Consider the following 21,981-nt stretch of genomic DNA (forward strand, 5'->3'; position numbering starts at 1 on the left):
GTTATAAATGGGGTATTGGTTCCTGAACCAAGGCCCAATACCCTATTTTCACCAAAAGTACCCCAGAATTTTGTACTCGATCAATTATAGATGAGTAATATAGCTGCATTAATGTATTTATATTGTAAATAGCAAGCATATTGATTTGGAAGGACTTCTTTGAGGTGACTTTGCTGGACTTTTAAAAAGGCTCTTGGTTGGACTTTTTGAAGGGTTCTTAGCTAAAGTCTTCTCAGGAGTCTTGGCTGCAGGTTTTTCTGAAGTCTTGTCTGCTCTCTTAAAGAAAGTGTCCAAGGAAGCTTGGACAGATGTTCTCCAGGGAGATGGGCAACGCAGCGAACTTCTTTGCTGGTGTGGCATCACACTGGATCCAGCGTTGTAAGTCGAAACTGACGTCATAAAGTTGAAACGGTGTCAATTTATAAATGTTGTAAGTGCAAAACGTAACTCAAAACATTGTAAGTCAAGGACTGCCTGTATTCTTAATGCATTAGTGATGAGTGAATCATTCACCCACCTGCACCAATGACTGTCTCATTTTGATCCATGAAGCACTCTGTGACAGCTACACTGTGTTACTGCAGCTTACAAAACGCAGGGGATGATAAGCGAGAGCTGGGGAAAAAGAATTCTCAGTTAAGGAGATTCAAGATTTATAATGCTTTATACAGTGTAAGACAGAATTGCTTCATGGACTTCCAAATTACAAGTTTCTAGAGGAGATCATCTCTAACAAAACCATCATCAGGGAAGAAGTATGGCCTCATAGCAAAAAGAGTGCAGCTGGACTTAGGAGGCCTTAGGATTAATTTCTCTAGCACTGACTGTTGTGTGACCCTAGGCAAGTTACTTCACCTCTGTGAGCCTCTATTTCTCTTGCCATCCTTTTAAATAGACTACAAATTCTCAAAGGCAGGGACTGTCTCTTAATGTGTGTAGGTACCATGCCAAGCACAATGGTGCCATGATCTTGGTTGGCATCTGTGTATGTTGTTACAAAGAAGTAAGTGGCACTGAGGATTTCCAATATTGTGAAGACATAGGGAAAGATCCTGAGTTTGTTGAAATGAGGGTGGAGGCACTGCCCATCAGATCTGTTTAATGCCGTACTAGTTATTCCCTTTTACTTAGGCCAGCCTTGCTACTTAATGGGCGTGCCTATGTGTGCATCAAGGTGTTTGCTTCGAATGTACATTAAATTTAGTACCTCCAATGTGAGCTCCCTTAACGGGTGGTAATGAATGCAAACAGGTTTTAAGTGACACTTAATGCACAGTAGTCTACTTTACTGCACATTAGCATAATCACATGGGTTTTTACGTGACACATTAATGTGCAGTAAAATAGGCAACTGTGCATTAAAAAAGCATGTGTAGATGAGCCCAGTAAGCACAGGTACTATTCTCCCAATGCTTTTGTCTGACAAATATCAAGCAAAGATCTTTGACTCTGGTTTTCACTGGTGGTATGCTAATGTTAATCTCTCATTGTATGTTATTTAAATAAATGCACTGATGCATAGAAAGTGATTCTGTCCAAAAGGTATATTGTTTAGAGAAACAGAGGAGAAATCTTACTTGCACAGTGCCTTCAGAAAAGTAATGACTGTCATTCTCATTTTACTAGTTGGTCAATTTAATCGAGGAAAAAGCGTGGGGTCTGTATGGTTCTGGAGATCATTAATGAGAAATAGGCTGACAATTCAAATCTAGTAGAGACAGTTACACAATGGAAAGTAATTACCAGTGGGCTGTTCTGTGACCTACGTGAAATTAGTTTGTTGGATCTTTGCCCAAATTCCTAAAAAACAGTTGTTTTATCATAGAAACCACCACCAGAATGAGTGGCAACTGGTAATTCTGTTGGGTAAGAAGACTGAAATTGCCATGGAGACTGAACTCCCCTCCTATGCCAGGAGATGAACATTCCTTTTATGCTGGTCGGGCAGTGTGAGCTGCTGCCTGTGCTGTACCTGTCCTGAAGTAACAGAGGATTTAGTCTGCAGGGTTTATAATCTGCTGCCTTCTTTTAGCACTTGACATTCACATAAAACCAAAAAGGAAACACAGCTATGCAAAGTCCAAACTCTCATGCCATTCTTCATACTTGGGAGAAATCTGCACACTTGGACTGGGCACCACAGTGTAAAGTCAGTCTCACTAATGTCATATAGAGAGGTAATATCTTCTTACTGCTATTCTCTTTCCTGTTTTTCACTAGCCTCATTTTTTACAACAATGCATCGGGACCTCTTAGTGAGTTGATTTCCCCCATATCTATTTCAGAGGCACTGTTGTCCAAGTTACAGTTCTGCCATTTTGTAAGTATGGCTTGCAAGCTTTGCACCTTAGTCTATGTTCTTGCATTGTGTTTTATCAAATTGCCTTTTGTTAGCAGGCAATCCAGATGACTGCGCATGACAGTCTTGTCCATAGGTCAACACTTGCAAGGTTACACCTGTTTCCATCTTCAGGTCCCTTTGTAAATTCTTTTTTGCTGTGATGCCTACAAAAACACTTTCGCAAGGATTACACAGCTGGTGCACTCAGCTCACTGTCCATTATGTGCTCATTGCTTTCTTGTATTTGTCATCTGTCTCATTCTGTTGGCCTTTTATATGTGGATTGCAACTCTTTGAGTAAAAGCTTGTTTTTTTGTTCTATGTCTGGATAGTGCCTAGCACAGTAGAGCTCTTGTTCATGACTTAGGGATTCCTAGGCACTGCTACACTACAACTAACAACACTACCACCAGTCTTGGGAAAGTCTCGTGAAAGTTACACATCAGCAGGGAAGTTAAGAGTGGCACAACAAGCTATAGCAAGGAGCAGCATTGTCATAAGGATATCTATGTCCCTAGTTTGCTGACCCAACATTATCTTATTCCAATCTGAGCTATGACAAATTATTTCTATTCAATTTACAGTTTACACCAGGTCTGACCTCCACCTGTTACAGCCAGATACTGCAAGTCAAAATCTCAGCTGAGGTACAGTGGCTAAACTTGTATTGCTATGGCTGCTACTCATGCAAAATAACACTCGAAACCTCCCAAAACAGACCATTGCATTACATAGCACACATAATTCCCCACACCCCATGCCCTCTATCCGTCAGATTGGAGAGAAGCTGGTAGGTAAATCAATCCACATATGCCTTATGTTAGTCCTGCTACTTAATTCTTGATTGCAGTGCCCTGAGGGCTAAAAATGAGAAGGGCAGTAAAAAAATCTTATGCAGGATCAGAACTTTAAAAAAAAACAAATGGGGAAAAAAAATAGGTTATTTAGTTTTCGCAGCTCCTTCTGCTTCAGAATGAACCCCTGGGGCTTGGCACACTATTCTCTTGTTCTCTTAAAATCTCTGGCTTTAAACAAGAGTAAATCCGGAAGAACAGGATGGAGGATCAGGCACTGGATTCGCCAGGCATTCAGGCACAACGTTTTGCATTCTCTGTTCTTGCCCTACAAGTGACAGCACAGCTCACCAAGAAGCCCATAAAGGTCTTTCTCCTACAGACATACTGCACATTTACAAGACAGATTTACATAGGAAGGATTATTAAGAAGCAATGAGATAGCTAATTGCTGCCCCAATTCTTTGGACAGTTGTTAATAAACCACTAGCCAAAAACCAAAAAAAACCCAAACCCAAAACAAACCAGCCAGTTAGGGATGACTCCAGTTGCAGCTCGGAAAGTGTTGTCATGACTGCCCTCCTGAAAGGAACCCGGATAAAACAGGAAGGTGATTTTGGGACTAAGCTGGAAGCTTCTTCTAAGGCTGGGTCTCAGCTGGGAGCTAAACAAAGGTCTCCAAGGTTAAATGAGAGGGGATCTGTATGTTGCATCCTCCCTCCTGCCTGGAGGCTTACAGGGAACTCATGCACAGGAGATGAGATGGAAGTCCTCCCTGTCAGCCCTCCAGATGCCAGACCCCGCCGTCCGCTGCAGCCGCTTGGGAAGGATAGGGGTGGGTCTGCTTCGCTCACAGCCCTACCCATCCCGCACAGACTGGGAGGCTCGAGACTCCATCACTCCCTGCTATAAAGCTCACAAGCGAGCTTGCTAAAGTAGACAGGCAGGGAGAGCAACCGGCAGTAGCACAACGTCCCGGACCCCGTGGTTTGTGCCCGGGGGCTGCTCCCATGCTCTGGGCATGCAGAGGCAGCAGGCTTGGGCAGGGCTCAGGCATGGAGGGAGGACCGAAGAGGGGGAGCAGTACGAAGCCGGCGTGGAGCTGAACAGACCCGGGGAAGGGGCGCTACGGCCGAGGGCGTGAAAGGAGCTCCGCCGGCCGGCAGCACCCTGGAGAGCGCCCGCAGCGGAGAGCGCCCGGCTTCAGCACCTCGGACAGGGCTCCCGGGGCCGGGCGGTAGGGCAGCATGGACCGGGCGGTAAACGTGACCCCGGAGGCGCTCACTAGGCTCCTGCGGGAGCACAACATGAGCAGGCAGGAGTTCATAGCCGCCTACGGGCTGAAGCCCCTGGTCTACATCCCCGAGCTGCCTCCCGATGCCAAGGTCATCTTCCTGGTCCTCTACATCATCATCTTCGTGTTGGCTCTTCTGGGCAACAGCCTGGTGGTGTACATCATCATCCGCAGGAAAGCCATGAGGACAGCCACCAACTTCTTCATCTGCTCCCTGGCTTGCAGCGACCTGCTGGTCACTTTTTTCTGCATCCCTTTCACCCTGCTGCAGAACATCTCCTCAGAGTGGCTGGGGGGTAAGTGCTGGATTGTCAGTTCTCCCTGGTCTTGCTTCCCCTGGGTGTCCTGCTGCTCCTGATCACCTGTCACAGCTGGCCTACAGGCTACAAACCAAAAAAACCATGGTACATTTTGGTCAGCTCATTAGGTGAAATGGTGGACCATGCCCTTCAATCACTTTGAGATCTCAACCCCAAATTCAACTTTTCTTTAGGAACTGAATCCATTTAAAATTTGGCAGAATGATTAAAGTTCCTTCCAAATTTTAGCAAAGAAGGCTCACACTGGGCTGGGAAGGACTTTCATCCAGGCAGCTGCTTTTTCAAACAGTTACAGTGAAGAAAATCCTTAATTGGAGAAAAATAACCCATACTTATTGAACATAGATGTTTTTAAAGTTAGTTTAGCTTGTAAAGGATCAGCCTTCTTAACCTTTAGAAAAAAATTTAAGAGTCTCATACACAATTTCCACACATTTTTGGTATTTTCCCCAATATCCTGAAACCTCTCAAAACGTATCTCATTTCATTTTCTGTAATCTTTATCTGTTTGTACTGTTCTTTGAGTCTCCTTTTGTGGTTGTGATTAGATATCTACTGTCTGATGTAGGAAAACTTGTTACTAGATGAACCATTTTGACACACAGCATTAGGATTTGATAATTTAAATTAGTTCATGTATGTGACAGGAGGCAGTCCCGGGACCGATCCCAGTACCTACCTGCCCACCTATCTCACCTGCCACTCCTTTGATGGAATTAATAAATTGGTTCTCAGGTAGGAGGCTGCCCATTTATGCCCTAATACTTAGGGTGTACTACATGACTCCAACCTCCCCTTATTGTGTCCCAAGCCTCACAGGTGTTATACTACTGTCTGTCACTTCAGAGTTCCTTTGGCACTAGGGCTCTCTGCACCCCTGTAGCTGTGCCCCTCTCTGGTTCTAGGGCTCTGCCCCCCCCGACACTAGACTCTGTGCACCTCTGGCACTAGGGCTCTCTATGCCCCTGTAGCTGCGCCCCTCAGGCACATCTCTCTCTCTCTGTGCCTGACACTGAGCTCGACCCAGATGGGGTGCCCCTTTCTCCAGGTACTAATGAAGTCTCTAACCCTTGCCTTATAGCCTCATCCCAGTCCTCTGGTGCAAACAACACAAGGATAAGCCCCTAGGCTGTAACATAAATACTGAAGATAAACATAACACTCTGTCCCTTTAAGAGGACAACCTTCCAATTTTCAGCTAGCATGTCCTGTGTCCTGGGGTATCTGAGAAGCTGCTGGAGTTGTACTGTACTTAGGTAGTCAAACAGGCAACACCAGGTCCCAGGTAACTCCTCATACAGTAACTCCTTCCTGTGGCAGTGGGCAGAGGGAGCCTGCTAGCTACCTCTAGCCTGAGCTTTTTGTATCCATAGGGCCCTGCTGCTTTCCCAGCACCTAACTGCCTGCAGGTGAGACCCAATTGCTCCATTGGACTGTTGCCCCAGTAACCCACAGCTGGGAAGCTTTGCTTAGCCCCCAGAGCTCCAGGTCAGGCTGCTTCAGCCTTAAAGGAGCTGGCAGATCTTAATGCCCTGCTACAGTGTACATCCTTAGCAACTTCCTGTACAAAAAAAATCCTAGCACGCTAGGAATTTAGAGTGATGGCAGAAGGGATACTTCATATGGCGCTGAACAATAAGCTGTGTATATAATGCTTGACAAGCATTTAGCAACTGAATCAGCACATCAGGATCTTTGCAAATCACACCAAGGGCACAGAAATGAAGCTTTCATTTGCAAGGACAACAGGTTTGTCCTTCATTTGGCAAGGACAACAGGAGAGCTGGCTGTCCTTTAAAGAAACCTTACTGAGAGCACAGGAATGAATGACCCAATGTGCAGGAAGAGTAGGAATTATGGCAGAAGACCAGCTTGGCTTAGCAGGGAACTCTTCAGTGAACTAAAACACGAAAAGGAAGATTACAGGAAGTGGAAACTTAAACTAACAACTAGGAAGGTGTATAAGAGTATTGCTCGGGCATGCAGGGATAAAATCCAGAAGGCCAGAATGCAACAGGAGTTGCAGGTAGCAGGGATGTGAAGGGTAATGAGAAGAGTTTCTACAAGTACATCAGCTACAACAGGAATAGCAGGGACAGTGTGAGTCCCTTGCTGAATGGGAGAGGCTACCTAAGGACAGATGATGCAGAAAAGACTGAAGTACTCGATGCCTTTTTCACCACTTTTCACAGGCAAGGTCAGCTCCTAGAGCACTGCACCTAGCAGGTTGGACTAGATGTGACCTCCTGAGGTCCCTTCCAACCCTCATTTTCTATGATTCTGTGATAGTTCAGTCAGGTTATCGTTGCCTGAAACTGCTACTCCCACAAGTTGTAACACATTCTACCCATTTCCACACATCAAAACTCATCTCTTTGAATGCAGAGGGAAAAAACAGGATTCTCATGGCCAATCTAACTCTTTCAACTGAGATCTTTGCTAGTTAGAACAAAGGTCAAAATCAGCACCAGTAAAATTGACATTTATCACATTAAGCATCTTGCCTTCATTCTGTTTTTCTGGCATGCCGGCACTCTGGCACCTTCCAAGGTAGGCATTGTAGTGTTTTTTGGCACTTCGGCCAAAAAAACGTTGCTTACCCCGCTATAAAATTTGTATTGGGCAATATCTAGTAACTGCATCCGTTTACCAGTGTGATGATAGTGCCAAATACAAGGGTGGTGAGGAGAAAGATCACTGATGTATGGCAAGGAGATTGTGCTGATTTTTTGAAACTGGTTAGCTCTTTTGGACAGCAAGCAGCAATTTTTGTCCAGCATTTCAATCCCAGTTGATCCAGAACTGCTTATCACACTCTGAAAAAAATGGCAGCAATTTGCTTTGCCAGCCAAAGTACAGTATATCCAATCCATGGAATCCATTGTAGGAGGCAGATTAGAAATTCAAAAGGTCAGATATATTTTAGCTGGGTTCTTCCTGTGGCTTGGTAATAAACTGGACGCTTGATTTAACAGATTAGAGTCTTAATAGGAAAACGCAACACAAAAGATTAGTGGCTTTGCTCAGACTACACACTTTTAATGCAAACTACATCATTTTAATTATTTAGAATACAACGATGTCTTTAGTGTGGACAAGGATAGTTCTATTTAAAGCAACAGCTGGGTGTGGCCGACCCTGGAAATTCACCCCCAGCCACAATGCTTTGAAACACAGCATCCTGTCTTATGAACTACATGGCTTTCAACAAGCACGCTGTATGAACACATACAGTTAAAGCAACAGCAAGGAGGTAGCGTTCCCAAATATCTCCTAGCATAGCACATATTGGACAAGACTCAAACATACTCCCTGACTGGAGTGTCTTTACTTTTACTTAAATGACAAAAAAAAACATAGCGCTTAGACTAGCCTCTCTCTGAACTTGGCTGTTCTTAAGACATTTTCATTACAGGGCTTCATCTGTCCACATCCCTAGTTCTTTCTACCTTAGAGAAAAACATTTATACATATTTATACTGTGAGATTGGAGTTAATAGGACCCACCAGTTCTGACACCATAGGGAATGAGCAGAATAATTGCTTCATATACTGAGTCCTATTATTTGTATTAGATATTATGAAAGGAAGACAGTCCCACTGCGCACCTGCCCTGAGTCAGCCAACTAGCTCTGCATCTTTGTGAAAAAAACCCACCAGCTAAGAGTCTGTTATAGAAAATTACAGTGCCCCACCTAAAATGCTGACAAAGGGAGCAGGTAAAATAATTAACCCAATTTGCACACTTTTTGCCCCTCTAACTCAGTTTCACATTATGGTATAGTATATGACCTGCAATTGTTGAGTCAATGCTATTATCTTTAATCAATAATGCAGCTGAATAATTTCCATTCAGTAAGGCCTGCATTTTAGTCATAGAATCATAGAAAATTAGGGTTGGAAGGCAGATCATCTAGGAAATCATCTAGTCCAAGGGATCATCTAGGTTGAGGAGATCATGTAGTATGGTGGTACTTGAGAAAGCCTTAGGGGGTATGCGTGGATGTGTGGGGACAGAGTGCTGCCATGCACCATCCCGTACTGCCGTGCAGGTGCCGTCCACCCAGCTGAATGCAAAGAGCAGGAGAAGCTTGCAGGTAGTGGCTGCCTCCTTCCCCCTGCCCCCCACCCCCCGCTTGGCATCCAGCCACCAGGGGTATACTGCTCCGTGTCCAGCCACTGGGGGTACACTGATCCAAAAGGGGTGAAAGCCTCTGATCTAGTCCAACCCTCTGCTCAAAGCAGGATCAGCCCCAACTAGATCATCCCAGCCAAGGCTTTGTCTAGCTGGATCTTAAAAACCTCCAAGGATGGAGATACCACAACCTCTCTGGGTAACCTGTTCCAGTGAATGACTGTATCAAAACACTTTTAATTACAGGTCAGAAATGCACAGAACTGTCTCACTTAATTCACACTGATGTGTCTGGGAATGCTCATCAGGGATGCTGCTCAAAATTACAAGTGTAAATCTCTATGCTATGCTTATCAGGTTGGTGATAAACCATTTAAAATGGCCCTAACATACAAGGATGTTAATTTTAACTGATCCTGGTTCTGATGCTCGTCCTTCAGTAGCTTCACACCAGCATCATGTCCACTGACTTCAGCACAGATCCTTCTGATTTCCAAATGCCACAGCTACTGTGTCTTTTATTTTAAAGTGACCATCTTCAAATTCTGGGAACCACCTCTAATTGTCACAAAACAGCAGGTATCCTGCTACAGGAAATTTAACTCTCCTGCAAGTTGCCTGTTAAGTGTCAAGGACCCCCATAGGTGGCAAGATGTTTTTCCAGGATGCATTCTCTATCCCAGCCAGGGGCCAGATTCACTTATGGGCCCAGAGATGCAGAAGGGCACCCAGTGCAGAATGGCCCAACTCTCCCGAAATGTCAGTGAGTTTCAGTCACCTAGCCTGGTTATGTACTTATGCCAATCCCACAAAACAGCTCAGCATTCTACCTTTGTACATGGGGTCCTACATCTTTTCTTGACAGTGGGATGGACTCAATAAATCATACAGAACTTTTCCATCTCCATCTACTCTGTTCTGGTTCTGTTATATATCTACAGTACCTGCTAAGGTAATACTTGCTATTGCATGATCCATCTGCTCCACATTCTCAGCTGAGTCATTCTGTTGGCTCTGAAGTTCTAGGTATTTTCCATTAGGAGTGAAAGGTTTAAGGTAGGACGAGAACTAGTCTGCGGGTCATTTAACCCTGATCCATTTGGTGATCCACATCCTCTGTCTTTGCTCTTTTAGCAAACTTTTAGCAAACCCAGGGCTGAATAGTTAAGCTCTGTTTTAGAACCAACTGAGTTCAGATCCTTGTTGCAGACTCAATTGAGTATAACCTTATGGAGCACAAATCTTCAAAAAGTGCCTGAAGGCACTTGTTCCTGTACTGAACAGTTGCAACTTGCAACTTCATAAAAGCTCTGAAATTGTTTAATGGTTGTTGTCCTTTCTTATATGTGCACAGGTTACCATTAGAAAGGAAATGTTCGTGATGGTACACAAAGAAAGCCTTTGCTGTAGTATAAATATATAGAACAAGCTATATGACAATCCTTACAACCATGCCACTTGCTAGTGTCTCAGGGAAGCTGCATGAAAGGACTTGGCTGTATTTAAAATGCAAACAGCTATGGGAATGGGAAGGTGGCTGAGAAGCACCAGGGAGTGAATTAAAAGGATCATCTTGGGGTTAAAGTATTGAGCTGGATCTCAAGAGATGTTAGTTTAATTCCTAGCTTGCCCACAGACTCATTGTATAACCTTGGGTAAGTTACTTAACCCACCTTGTGCCTCAGTTTCTCCTATTTGAAAAAGGGGTGCAAGTATACTTCTTTTCTCCCCCTTTTTCAAGTTCCTTAGAACTCTCACTTTTATGCATGTCCAGCACCCAGCACCATGGTGCTTCTTGATGCTACTGTAATGCTAACAAATAATTACCTCTGAGCTATTAAGACTATCTCTGTTTCTTTGGTTGAGTCTTTGGTGAGACTTATCATCAGGTTTGGCTGTGATCACTTCAACAACTTGAACACCTTTCCAGTCAAAACTGGACTGAGGTGTCAGAGTCATTCTATGTAGCTCACTGAACAAAAGCTACTAGTTAACAGCAACTGCTGACCAGCATTGTAGGAGATTCACGTCAGGAATTTAGGATTGAGAGGGTGTATCTACATGTGCATTAATGCACTTTAGTTAATGCACATTAAATCTAGTACCTCCCTGGTGAGGTATTAAGAAAATGCTCATTAGCCTGTCTTAATGCTTGTTAGCTAAAGGGCACCGTTTTTAAGTTACACTTAATGTGTATTAGCCTATTTTAATGAGCATTAATGAAATAGCATGGGGCATTATACTCATAATTTTTGGTCCTGCGATGCACTGGTGATCCGCCGCTTCAGTCAGAGTCTGCTCCGCACATGAGCTGACGCACACTACACTGCATTAAGTACAATTGCCCCTGGCACTGCGACCCTTGCAGTTGTAGAAATGGCAAAATGCACATCAGTGCGCAAAAAATGGCGGTGGTGTACTTTTGAACTAACGCACCTTCTCTGTGTTTTAGTTCAAAAGCATGCCACCGCCATTTTCTCAGCACTGACGTGCATTTTGCCATTTCTACAACTGCAAGGGTCGCAGTGCTGGGGGCTTTTCAAAGCACCCAGTGCTGCGGTGCTTGCATGTATAAAAATGCCCATGGTTTTTAAATGATGCTTTAATGTGCATTAAAATAGGCTAATGCATGTTAAAGTACATGTGTAGACACACCCAGAGTCTGTACCTTTTATCTGCAATCCAGTCTGCCTTCTAATTTATTCCACCAGGGAGCACTTAGGAGTTTTGCAAGCCCATATTTGAAAACAAAATGTGTCTTCTTAGAATAAACAATAAAAATGTGCAAATAAAGAGATTTTTCACAAGCACTGCAACTGGCTATTCCCAGTGCTGAACCAAGCTAAGCTGAAGGAGTATAAAGCTAGATATTTCATCCTTTTAGCAGGGTACAGTCCCAGGAGGGATAAAAAATGAGCTCCCTTGGCCCATATTTTAAGCAAAAGGAACTTGTGTTTGTATGTGGGAATGTGACAGGGTGCCATCTTTGGCTGCATTATTATTATTTTTAATAGGCCGGCGAATGTGCCCCCATCAAATCTTGCTGAATTTTTCTTCTAAGCTTCCCCTCCCCCCTGCCCTTTTTACTCTTCTGCCATGATTTGATGTTACTTGGTTCTAAAAAAGAGAGGGAGGCTGACCCACAGGTTCCCAGACAGGCTCCAGGCTCACCACCTGTATGATAATGAGCTGTTGCCTTAGGGGCAAAAAAAAATGCATGCTCCTACCTCCCCTTGACATGCCCCCATGACTCACAGATATTTTATAAATTTCTCTTTATGTTTGGGTCTCAGTCACTGTGGGCTTATCCCCTCTCTCTCTAGCTAGGCCTTTCAGTCAAAATCCACTAATCAGGGCTTGACTCTGAGGCTCTAGCCCTATAATTTACTTGGACTCAAGGCGTTCCATATTCTCCATGACAGCAGGCCTACTGGCCCTTCTACACCGCACCCCTCTTTCTGTAGTTAGGGCCTTTCGCCTAAGTCCACCCACTAGGACCTGGTTTCAAGGCTCCTATCTCCCCTTCAAGTGACTTTGGGCTCACAGCCCGACTGCAACAGAGCTTCTTGAGCCCTCTATCACGGCGGCCCTCAGCACTAATGAGGTTTCCTCCTCCCCTACAGCCTCATCCACAAACCACTGGCATTTTAAAATTAAACATAAACCATAGGCTCCTATGGTCATATAATGAAAATTTTAAAAAAATAAGAGGGGGCAAAGTGCCTACTTACATATACTTGTGCTTCTGTCTCACAGCATGGCATATTCTTCCCAAGGAGGCTGCTGCAGCTGCTCCATACTCATTGGGAGTCTTCCTCTCTGCTGCCTCCCTGGCCTTCTCCACTTGTGGTTTATATGGTTCTGGCCTTCCCGTTCCTGTCACCTGACCAGCTGGCAGGGCTTGATCCTTAACCCCTGCGAGGCTGGCTGGCTGCGCCCAAAGGTTTTGGATTTAAAGGGGCTGTCCTTTTCTTGATAACAAAGCTAGGGTTCCCTGTCACAGGGAGACATCTTTAAAGAGCTTTTTTCAGAAAATGGTGCTATATAGCTCCCTTTCCCTTAGTCAGAAAGACCAGGCTCCTTTAAGCCATCTCAGGTTGGAAATGCAATATCTGACACACAAGTCCACTGGTGAATCATTTGTTACTTCTTTCTCCCTTGGTCTCTGCATTTCCAGTAGCATTTGCACTCAGTGTAAGTCCCTAGAGAGAGCGTAGGGCACAGAATTTCTCAAAGACAACTGTGTTCACTATGACAATCATAAGTGACTGCTAGCTCCAGTCTATAACTCAGTAAAGTGAAGTTAAACAAGTTGCCTGTACCAAGAACTCTACTTGTACTATGGAACTAGCAGCTTTGTCTAGTGAAGAGAAACAGATACTGTACAAAGTCTGAAAAACTGTTCTTTTCCCAGCTCTGCTACTAACTCATAGTCAAATTAGTTATAGACTAATGAAAAGACAAGGCAAAACTGCTTTTAATTCTGTTTTATGTTAAACACCCATCAAGAGAAACAGCCTGAGTGAGCGTCTGTTTCCCTGTCTGAAAAAGGGGGCAAAACCTCCTTTGTAATTTACTCAAGGATGTTGGATGAAGGCAGTTTTATGGAGGCTTTTATAAATTTTGTGATCACTGAAGCTACTAACAGACACCAGGAAGTGTATCACTGAGTGATGAAAACCCCAACTCCCTGATAGCATGAATAGCTGTGCCATCCTCTAACAGAACACAGGAAAATAGCTTCCCACATTACTTGACTTATCTTTAGAGAAACAAAGCCAAGTGAAACAAGATGCCTTTGAGAAAGCAGGGGTCAACCTAATTCCTTTCAAGCTATTCAACATTTCTAAACAACGCTTGTAAATACTTTCATGTTAGAATCACACCCAGGTGACAGTCAAGAACACAGGCCTAAAGCTGTCACAGAAATGGATGAGATATTTCTACAACAGTCATAAAACCAACACACAATTAACCAGATCTGCTTTCACAATCTCTGACGAGTTCTGGGAATCCTGGATACATGATCTTGTTGGCAATGCATGTTGCAGCAAAATCTTTTAAGTTTTTTGGGGCAGGTACCATCACTTATTCTTCTCTTCTTCAGTGCCTAGCTATAGTAGGACCTTGTTCTGTGTTGGAATTTTGGGAGATCATCAGATATCATTTCCAGTGTTGCCTTCCATATTTGCCCTGGACAATCTGCTTCTAACATTTTGAATTGCAAACACTGGGTTTGAATCTGATTTTGCTGTTCCTGATACAGATATGCTGGGATAAGCAACAGTGTTAAGGGCAACAGGTTATGAATTCTGAACTAGGTTCTTTTACCTGCTGGGTCACCAAGCCTTTCTGTATAAAAGTGCTAAGGTATAAAAGTGCGCATAGCAAATGGTTTGTTCTCTCTATACTCAAGGAGTCCTTGTCTCCATTCCATCAGAGTTAAAGATGAGGTCACCTACAGGCAAATATTTATGCCTTCACCCTTTTTTTCACATTTCCAGACTGTAACCCAAGGACATCTAAATCCCTGTCACATCACTGTGCTGACTCATGTTTGCTTCTGCTAAAGAACTGTTGAGTATTGCAGTGACCCATCCCACCCACCATTCAGCAATACCTAGTACCTACCCCTCTCTCAGCCTGACAGGGGCTGACCTGATCTTTAAACTTGGACTTACATGGAAAGTTTGCTTTTCCATGACAGTTGCCTATCTGTGTCATAGGCTGCCTGGTGCATTGTTGCTCTACTGCATTAACTCTCTCATAGTTTTAAGAACTGAGTTGGTCCATCTTTTGCTGACCTGTATAAAGATTACCATTTCCTTACAGAGGAAGTCTTGAAGGATTTTAAACTGAGAAGACTTGTTGACTGAGTGCAGTGACAAGCTCCAATTCCTACTGATTTGCACTGCTGTGAGTAAGAAGAGAATCAGTCCTTACCCCATAATCTTTAACTGCTTTCAAATAGTAAATACTGATTTTTTTTTGCACATGAACATTTACAACAAATGAGATTGTTCTGTCACAATTTATCTTCACAAGTTTTGAGGATGTCAGAATCAGAAAACCCAAAATTACATAGTTCTCAGCAAAAGAAAACTAAATATATAACAAAACCTAAACCCTCATATAAAGTTTTGGTGAGATTTATGTTTTCAGCTGCCCAAAAGTGAAAAGATATTTTATGGAAATTAAAAAAGAATCAGAAGGGGACATTTTCTGTGCAACATTTTGGGGGGTGAGTATAGGGTGAGAGTTGTGAAAAACATTTTTGGATTGTGGAGAGAGAATATATTTTATAACTTGGAGCTCCTCAGAGCTATTCCCTGAAATAGAGTTTCTCCACTGGGTAATTAAAAACCCAGGGAAGGAGGAAGGTTAAGAATTGATTTTCTTTGTGGTATTTAAAAAATATATGAAACTCTTTCAAATGCTACAGGAACAACAGACCGCTCAGAACCCTGGTAAGAGGGACAGTGTTAGTTTAATACAATCAACTCTGATGTAGATTCTTTAACAGCACTACACCAGAGGCCCAATAGAAGACATTTTACATGCTAAACTCAAAAGAGAGATGACAGATTTTTTATTAGCAATGGGGGAAGAAATCACAAAGAAGATTAGCTTGCCATGGTGTTTTAAGATTCTGTAGGTTTGCACGTGGGCAAATAAAGTGTCTAGGCAGAATTAGTTGAGGTTCTTCCAGCAGGAAGCTGTTGTTGGTATATGGCTAGCAAAGCCACCAGCATAAAGGAAAGTTTCTTTTACAGCACAAATCCAGAACATGAAGACTATATTAAACTGGACTAAAGATATTTATTCAATGGGGGAATTAATGAATGAAGTCTCATGCAGCACTAAAGGAGCTGGTAAAGTGAATGGAGCTCTTTTGATGGAAGGAGCATAGATGTACAAATGTTTTATATATTTCCAAGCAAAAGTAATTTCACAGAAAAGTGAACCCATTTCAGTAATCTGGTTTTCAAGTTGGGCCAATTTAAATGTGAAAAGTTTAACTAGATTGGTTCTAAATCAAACTGAATCACAACTAAATTAGGTTTTGCTACAATAGCTCAGCTTAGCACTGTTGTAGCCAGGTCTTGGGGCTAGTTTACACATGGTTTTATACTGTTCTAATTATACTGGGTTAAAAGCATGTGTAGTTAAATAGATACATGATACTGCATGGATCTGGGTTCCAACACAGTGTGAAGAGGTCATAAAATGCTGGAGCAAAGGTTTTGCTTTTTCTCCATTCCTCCCTCTGTACATTTAAACCTGCAAGCATGATGCTGCTTTAATATATTCTCTCTTGCATGTAATCCAGTTGTTTTGAAGAAAGGATCCTGCTAATGACTGCTAATGCAAGGTGCTATTAAAGTGAGTGCATAGAACCAGATTGAAATAAAGACAGAGTTAAAGCGAAAACCCCCCCACTAGGCTTGATACAGTAGAGAGAGCGGATGGGTGGATGTCGCAGTATCCATGACAAGGAGATATTACCATATGATAGCAAACACCCACTGCCGCAGCCTGCTCTGACTAAGGCCTGATTTGGCCACTGCATTGTATGCTGAGGAGCTGTTTAAACTCAAGCAAATAAAAGTGGGTGAGAAAGACAACCCATCTTGCTTGGCAGTAGTACTTTGAACAGGTATAAGTGATCGCTTAGGTTTACTCTCATGATCTGTATTTCTTTGGAATTCAGGCTAGAAAAATAAAGAAACTGAATAGAGAGCATAATATTGGCATCTCCAAAGAAAGGTCAATTGTGTTATCAAAACAATGCTGTCATGATCATTCCCAGCACTGCTAAATGGCAGTCATGCTGCTGAGATAATATACTGCAGTAAGTCCCCAGAGCAGGAGTGCTATCAAACATGCACTCCCCTTGCACACCATTCAGAACCATGTTGCAGTTTCATTGTATTAATTAAATACTTCAAAGCAGTGGTATGATATATAATGCATTAATGTAAACAGAGGGCATTTCCATTTGGATCAGTTCAACAGTAGTGCAATGTGGGTTTAAAGACACTGGTAAAACTCATCAATTTGGCACATGAGATGCTAACATCAATGCTGCTAAATAAACTGCAAAAACCCCTGTGAATCTGAGGCAAAATAGAGCAGTTAGCTCTTTATTATGGTTTCATAGTTTAACACAGAACACAAAAAGCATCATTCTTGGTAATGTCAAGGTCCTTTTTCACAACTCTGGTAGTGTAACAGGGAACCCTAACCCTGTTACTAAGAGACAGGGTGGCCCCTTTAAGTCCAGAACCGTCCAGTCATGGCCGGCCGGTCAAGTAGGGGTTAAGGCTCAAGCCCTGCCAGCTGGTCGGGTGACAGGAAGAGGAAAGCTAGGACCCTACAAATGGCGAGTGGAGAAGGCCAGGGGGCAGCAGGGAGGCGGACTCCCAATGACTATGGTGCCATGGCTGCAGTCTCTGTCAGAAGACTACGCCATGCCCAGAGCCATCCTCATGATCATCTAAAGTAAGCAGGTATGTTGCCTCTCTTGTTTAATGTTAACACCGGTGGTTTCGGTGACACTATTTGGGGAAGGAGGAGGCCTCATTGGGGGCCCACTGGAGTGTGGGGACCCCAGCACCAGAGAGGGCGCAGTATTCGGGGGTGAGCTGACCCCAGCACCAGAGCGGGTGCAGTATTCGGGGGGGGGAGCTTACCCCACCGGAGAGGGTGCAGTATTTGGGGGGGAGCTGACCCCAGTGCCAGAGAGGGTGCAATATTCGGGGGTGAGTAGACCCCAGCACCACAGAGGAGCAGGAGCCTAAGTGAGGGTTTTTTTGAGACCTAGAGCCTGAGAGTGAAACCTTGATTTGTGGGGCTTTTTTGACTGACAGGCCTAGCTAGAGAGAAAAGGGGTAGGCCCACAGCAGCCTAGACCCCAACATAAAGAGCTTGGGCTGCAGTGTAGGGGAGGAATGGAGCCACAAATAGCGCCCCCCGGTATTAGGGCATACAGTGGGCAGCCTCCTGCTTAATTAACAACAATTAATTAACAACAAGGCATGGCAGGCGAGAAGATGGGCAGTTGGCCCATAACAGGTGGGTGGGGCCACCAGTAGACGGACCCCGAGAAGGCCCCCCCATTACAGGTAGCCTCTGGGACAGAAAGTGCCCTGAAATTCTAACCACTATTCCTGAATATTTCCTGGGAGGCCCAGGCTACTAAGAGCACGAAGTTGGCTTGAAGCTGCCTTCTTTCCAACCCCTTCCACCTGTGTTCTGAGCATGGGTGCAGAATTAACTGAGAATCAGGCCCTAAGAGGAAGGAAAAGCTACCTTTCCATGGAAATACTATCTAGGTTTAACTATGGGAGATGAATATCTTAATGCATCAAGAAATGCAAAACTCTAGAACTCTTGGTTCAGAGATGATCCCTTTTATTAGACCAACTAAGAAATCATTAAAAAAAATCTTTCTTTGCAAGATTTGGGGTGCACACACCCTTCCTCAGGCTCTGGGAAAATTAAAGATGGTAAAAAGTCCCCATAGGTAGAAAATAAACTTCATTTTGCACAGAGGCAGCTGAAGGTGGAAGTGTGTTCCTCTGGGTCCATAAGAGTGTCTTTGTGAGGTGTTCTTCCATGTGTAGATAAGGAAGGATTCCTTCCCTGATGGTGTCACATGACAGAAAGGCAGGGAGGTGTAAAAATCTCTCATTGTTGTTCAGCAGTGAACTTTAATTCCAAAATCAGCTAAAATTTGGCATCTTCCATTTTTCAGGGATGTATTTGGTAGGCCTGTGCGAAGCAGCTAGTATTTGCTTGGGTTTTGGATTTGGCTGATTCAGGGGACAGTGATTTGATTCAGTGATTCGAATCATGTCCTGAATCGACTTGGCCAAATCTGATTCAGAGATTCAGCTGCTGCCAAATCTCCAAATCACCCAGACCCATCTCTGCCCACTCTCTCAGCCCGGCAACAGCTGCACCGGCCGCCCCAATTCCTGACTCTTTTTAAAAAAAAAAAGCCCTGACTCAGTGAGTGCTGCCTGGCGGGGGGCAATCCCCGCTGCCCCCCACTGGCCCATGCTGCAAGTGGGGCTCTGTATGAGCGCCCCAACCCTCTCTGCTGTCCAGCCCCACCCAACCCAGCTCCGGCCTTTAAGGGGAAAAAAAAAACAAGAAAACCTCCCGTACTCACTAGTTCCTGCCAGGCAGGGGGTGATCCCCGCTGCCCCCTGCTACCTCATGCTATGTGGGGGGGCTCTTCCACAAGCCCCCTGAAATCCCAAGGCCGCTGCAGGAGTGGTGAGTCCTGGGGTTTTTCTTGGGATTTTTTCTTAAAGGGCCGGAGCTGGGGTGGGTAGGGCAGCCATGGGGGGGCTGGGGGAGTGAAGGCGGGGGTCAGGGAGGTCATGGCAGAGCCCTCCATACAGCACGGGGCAGCAGGGATTGCCCCCTGCCTGGCAGCACCTGGTGAGTGGGGCTTTTTTTAAAGCACTGGGAGCTGGGGCAGGTGGGGCAGCCATGGGGAGGGGCTGGAGGAGCAGGTGAGGGTCAGGGGCGCTGGGAGAGCAGGCAGGGGATGGAGCCTAGCAGGGGTCTCCCCTTGGTCCCCTGTACCCTCCTCCAGCCCCCCACTTACTAGCTCCAAGTCCGGCTCCAGCTCCTTGCTGCAGTGGGTGGGCCTGTCCAAATCACTGAAGCTGTCCAAATCTTTTCTGAAGATTTGGAGAGTTTCGAATTGATTTGGACCTTTTTATTCAATCCGGATTCAGAGATTCGGCCACTTAATCAGGCCGAGTTTCCGAATCAAATCAGCACCCAAAGCTTCACACAGCCCTAATATTTGGTAGCCGTGCTGGTCTGAGACAGAAAGAAATTCAAAGCTCTAGAACTAATGGTTTAAAGGCTTGAAGTTGTGCTCTGCAGTTCATGAGCTGATGCCTCACTATGGACTACAGTTAAACTCCCTTAAAAGATGGCTAATATCCTCTCACAGAAACTTCCAAGCCTTCTGCATGGGATGAATAAAGTACCTCTGGGCTGCTCTCTGCCATATCCAAATAGATATTATGGCTCTTTAGGGGCAGGGATGTTCTGAGCTCTCCCATGCTTTGTAGACAAATGGCATAAATAGATTGCCAGAGACCATCGGCCACAAGCAGAGTTTCTTATTGTCCTAACAGCCCACAGGCATTGAGGCAAATTTGCTTGTAAAATCAACAGTCCTGCAACATCCAAAATAACCTCTATGTTATTCAAAATGCTCAGGTTCTGGTCACGCACAGCGGGGAGCCCAAAATGTCTCCAGCTTTTAGAAATCCTGTGACATTTCCAGCATCAAATATCATCTTCGCTAAGAATTGATTTACTTTTGCTGGCCTCTAGCGGATATGCACAGACATGCATATTGTAATAATGCTCATCTTCCTGTTCTTTTTTTAACATAAACAGAAGAATTCAATATTTGGGCTTGTCAAACCCAATAAGTTTCAGAAGCAATAAAACAGGCTGAGAAATGCTGAGAGGAAAAAAGTAAATGATTACCTAGAACACCTTTAGTAAAGCAAAGTGAGGAAAAAAGTCTTTGGGTTGAACCTGTATGTCTGTTGTTGCTGCTGCATGAACCAACTGCTCCCTGGCTGTACACATATGCTGCATATTTAATGCTGGTGTGTGCCAAAAAAATAACTTTAATTTGAATTACTGTAAGATCAGTATAGTTTGTTGGCAGCCAGAGTGGCAGCATCATCCTGTCCTTTAGGCATTTTAGGAATGAGTAGTTTGAGAACTTGGGCCACTTCATTCCCCAGACACTATGCATGCACCTTGCCAATTCTGGGGTTATTGCCAGCGAGCACATTGATTAGAATTACACAACTGCCTAGAGGGTTTATTATCTGCTGTTATTGTTTCGTAAAAATTTGAAGCACCCATTAACTGGGCCACTGAAAAGGACAAGGACTTTTCCCTCCCTGTTTCATTTGCCTGTCATACAAAGCCATTATTCTCCTCAGATGGTAACATGCTTTCCCACACATCAAGGGACCACAATGTCCTAGTCATCTCCAGTGTTTGGCAGGGCTTTCCAGTTCCTTTGTTTTCAATTCCAAGAAGATATGAGCAGAGAAAGCACATTTTAGGCAAAGCTTAAGGTGAGTCCCAAAATTTTTGGCTGCATGTTCAGAAAGTTAGTTTTAGATGGCCATCCTCTGACTAACATCTAAGCAGCATAGAGCTCAGATACTAGCTTTATTACACTGAGGTTTGGTCTACACTAGGAAGGCAGCAGTTTCGTAATGCAGACAAGCCCTGAGGTTCTTTTAGCCTCCTCTGGCAGTTTAAAGGGACCTTAACGTAGATATACAAGACCCCCTGAAAATTTTCCTTCTGCACAAAGGGTCTCTGTGAAATATAAAAGCTCTATCTACTCTCCTGTTGCCACAGGACTAGCACAGAGTGGCCTGCACTGCCACCATATTCCATGTCCTAAAACAGGGTGGTAGAATGTGATGCATATATTTGGATGTCTTAATACTTACTGCCTTGACAGGCACAGGGCTAAATTTGGTTCTTTAAATTCAGTTAGTGCCACAGTTTGAGTTTAAAAGGGGAAGATTTACAAAAAGCTAGAACTCTTGGTTTCAAAATGATTAGACCAACTGGGAAATCACAACAAAATTGTCCTTTTCTGCAAGCTTTCAGGATCAAAGTCCCTTTATCAGGCTCTGGAAAAAGTATAGATGGTACAAGATGGTAAAAAGTCCCCATAGGTAGGAAATAACCTTCATTTTTGCACAGAGGGAGCTGAAGATGGAAGGCTGTCCCTCTGGGTCCATAAGAGTGTCTTTGTGAGCTGTGCTGAGTAGCTCTTTGATGTGTAGATCAGGTACAATTCCTTCCCTGGAGGTGTCAGATGGCAGATGGCAGGCAGGGAAGCAAAAAAACTTCCTTGTTGTTTTGCAATGAAGTTTAAAATCCAAAATCGGCTAAAATTCAGCATCTTCTATGTTTCAGGGGCATAGCAATGTTGGTCTGAGACAAGAAAACACAAAAAACTAGAACGCTTTGCATTTTTTTGGCAGTTTTTCTGAAGCCCAGTTACATCTACCCAACTT

The 21,981-nt window shown here is 44.1% G+C and overlaps 1 protein-coding gene across 1 annotated transcript in view; it reads left to right on the forward strand.

The window, feature by feature from the left end:
* The first annotated feature begins 4,427 nt into the window (after nt 1-4,427).
* LOC149862057 (pyroglutamylated RF-amide peptide receptor-like) overlaps nt 4,428-21,981 on the forward strand; it is a 62,871-nt gene continuing 45,317 nt past the window's right edge. Inside the window, exon 1 of the mRNA XM_090053579.1 lies at nt 4,428-4,725. Coding sequence (XP_089909705.1) covers nt 4,443-4,725 — 283 coding nt within the window. The 5' untranslated portion in view covers nt 4,428-4,442. The remainder of the gene's footprint in view (nt 4,726-21,981) is intronic.

The sequence above is a fragment of the Crocodylus siamensis genome, chromosome 6 (genome assembly GCF_052110815.1).
Source record: "Crocodylus siamensis isolate JL-2025a chromosome 6, ASM5211081v1, whole genome shotgun sequence".
Classification (NCBI taxonomy): Eukaryota; Metazoa; Chordata; order Crocodylia; family Crocodylidae; genus Crocodylus; species Crocodylus siamensis.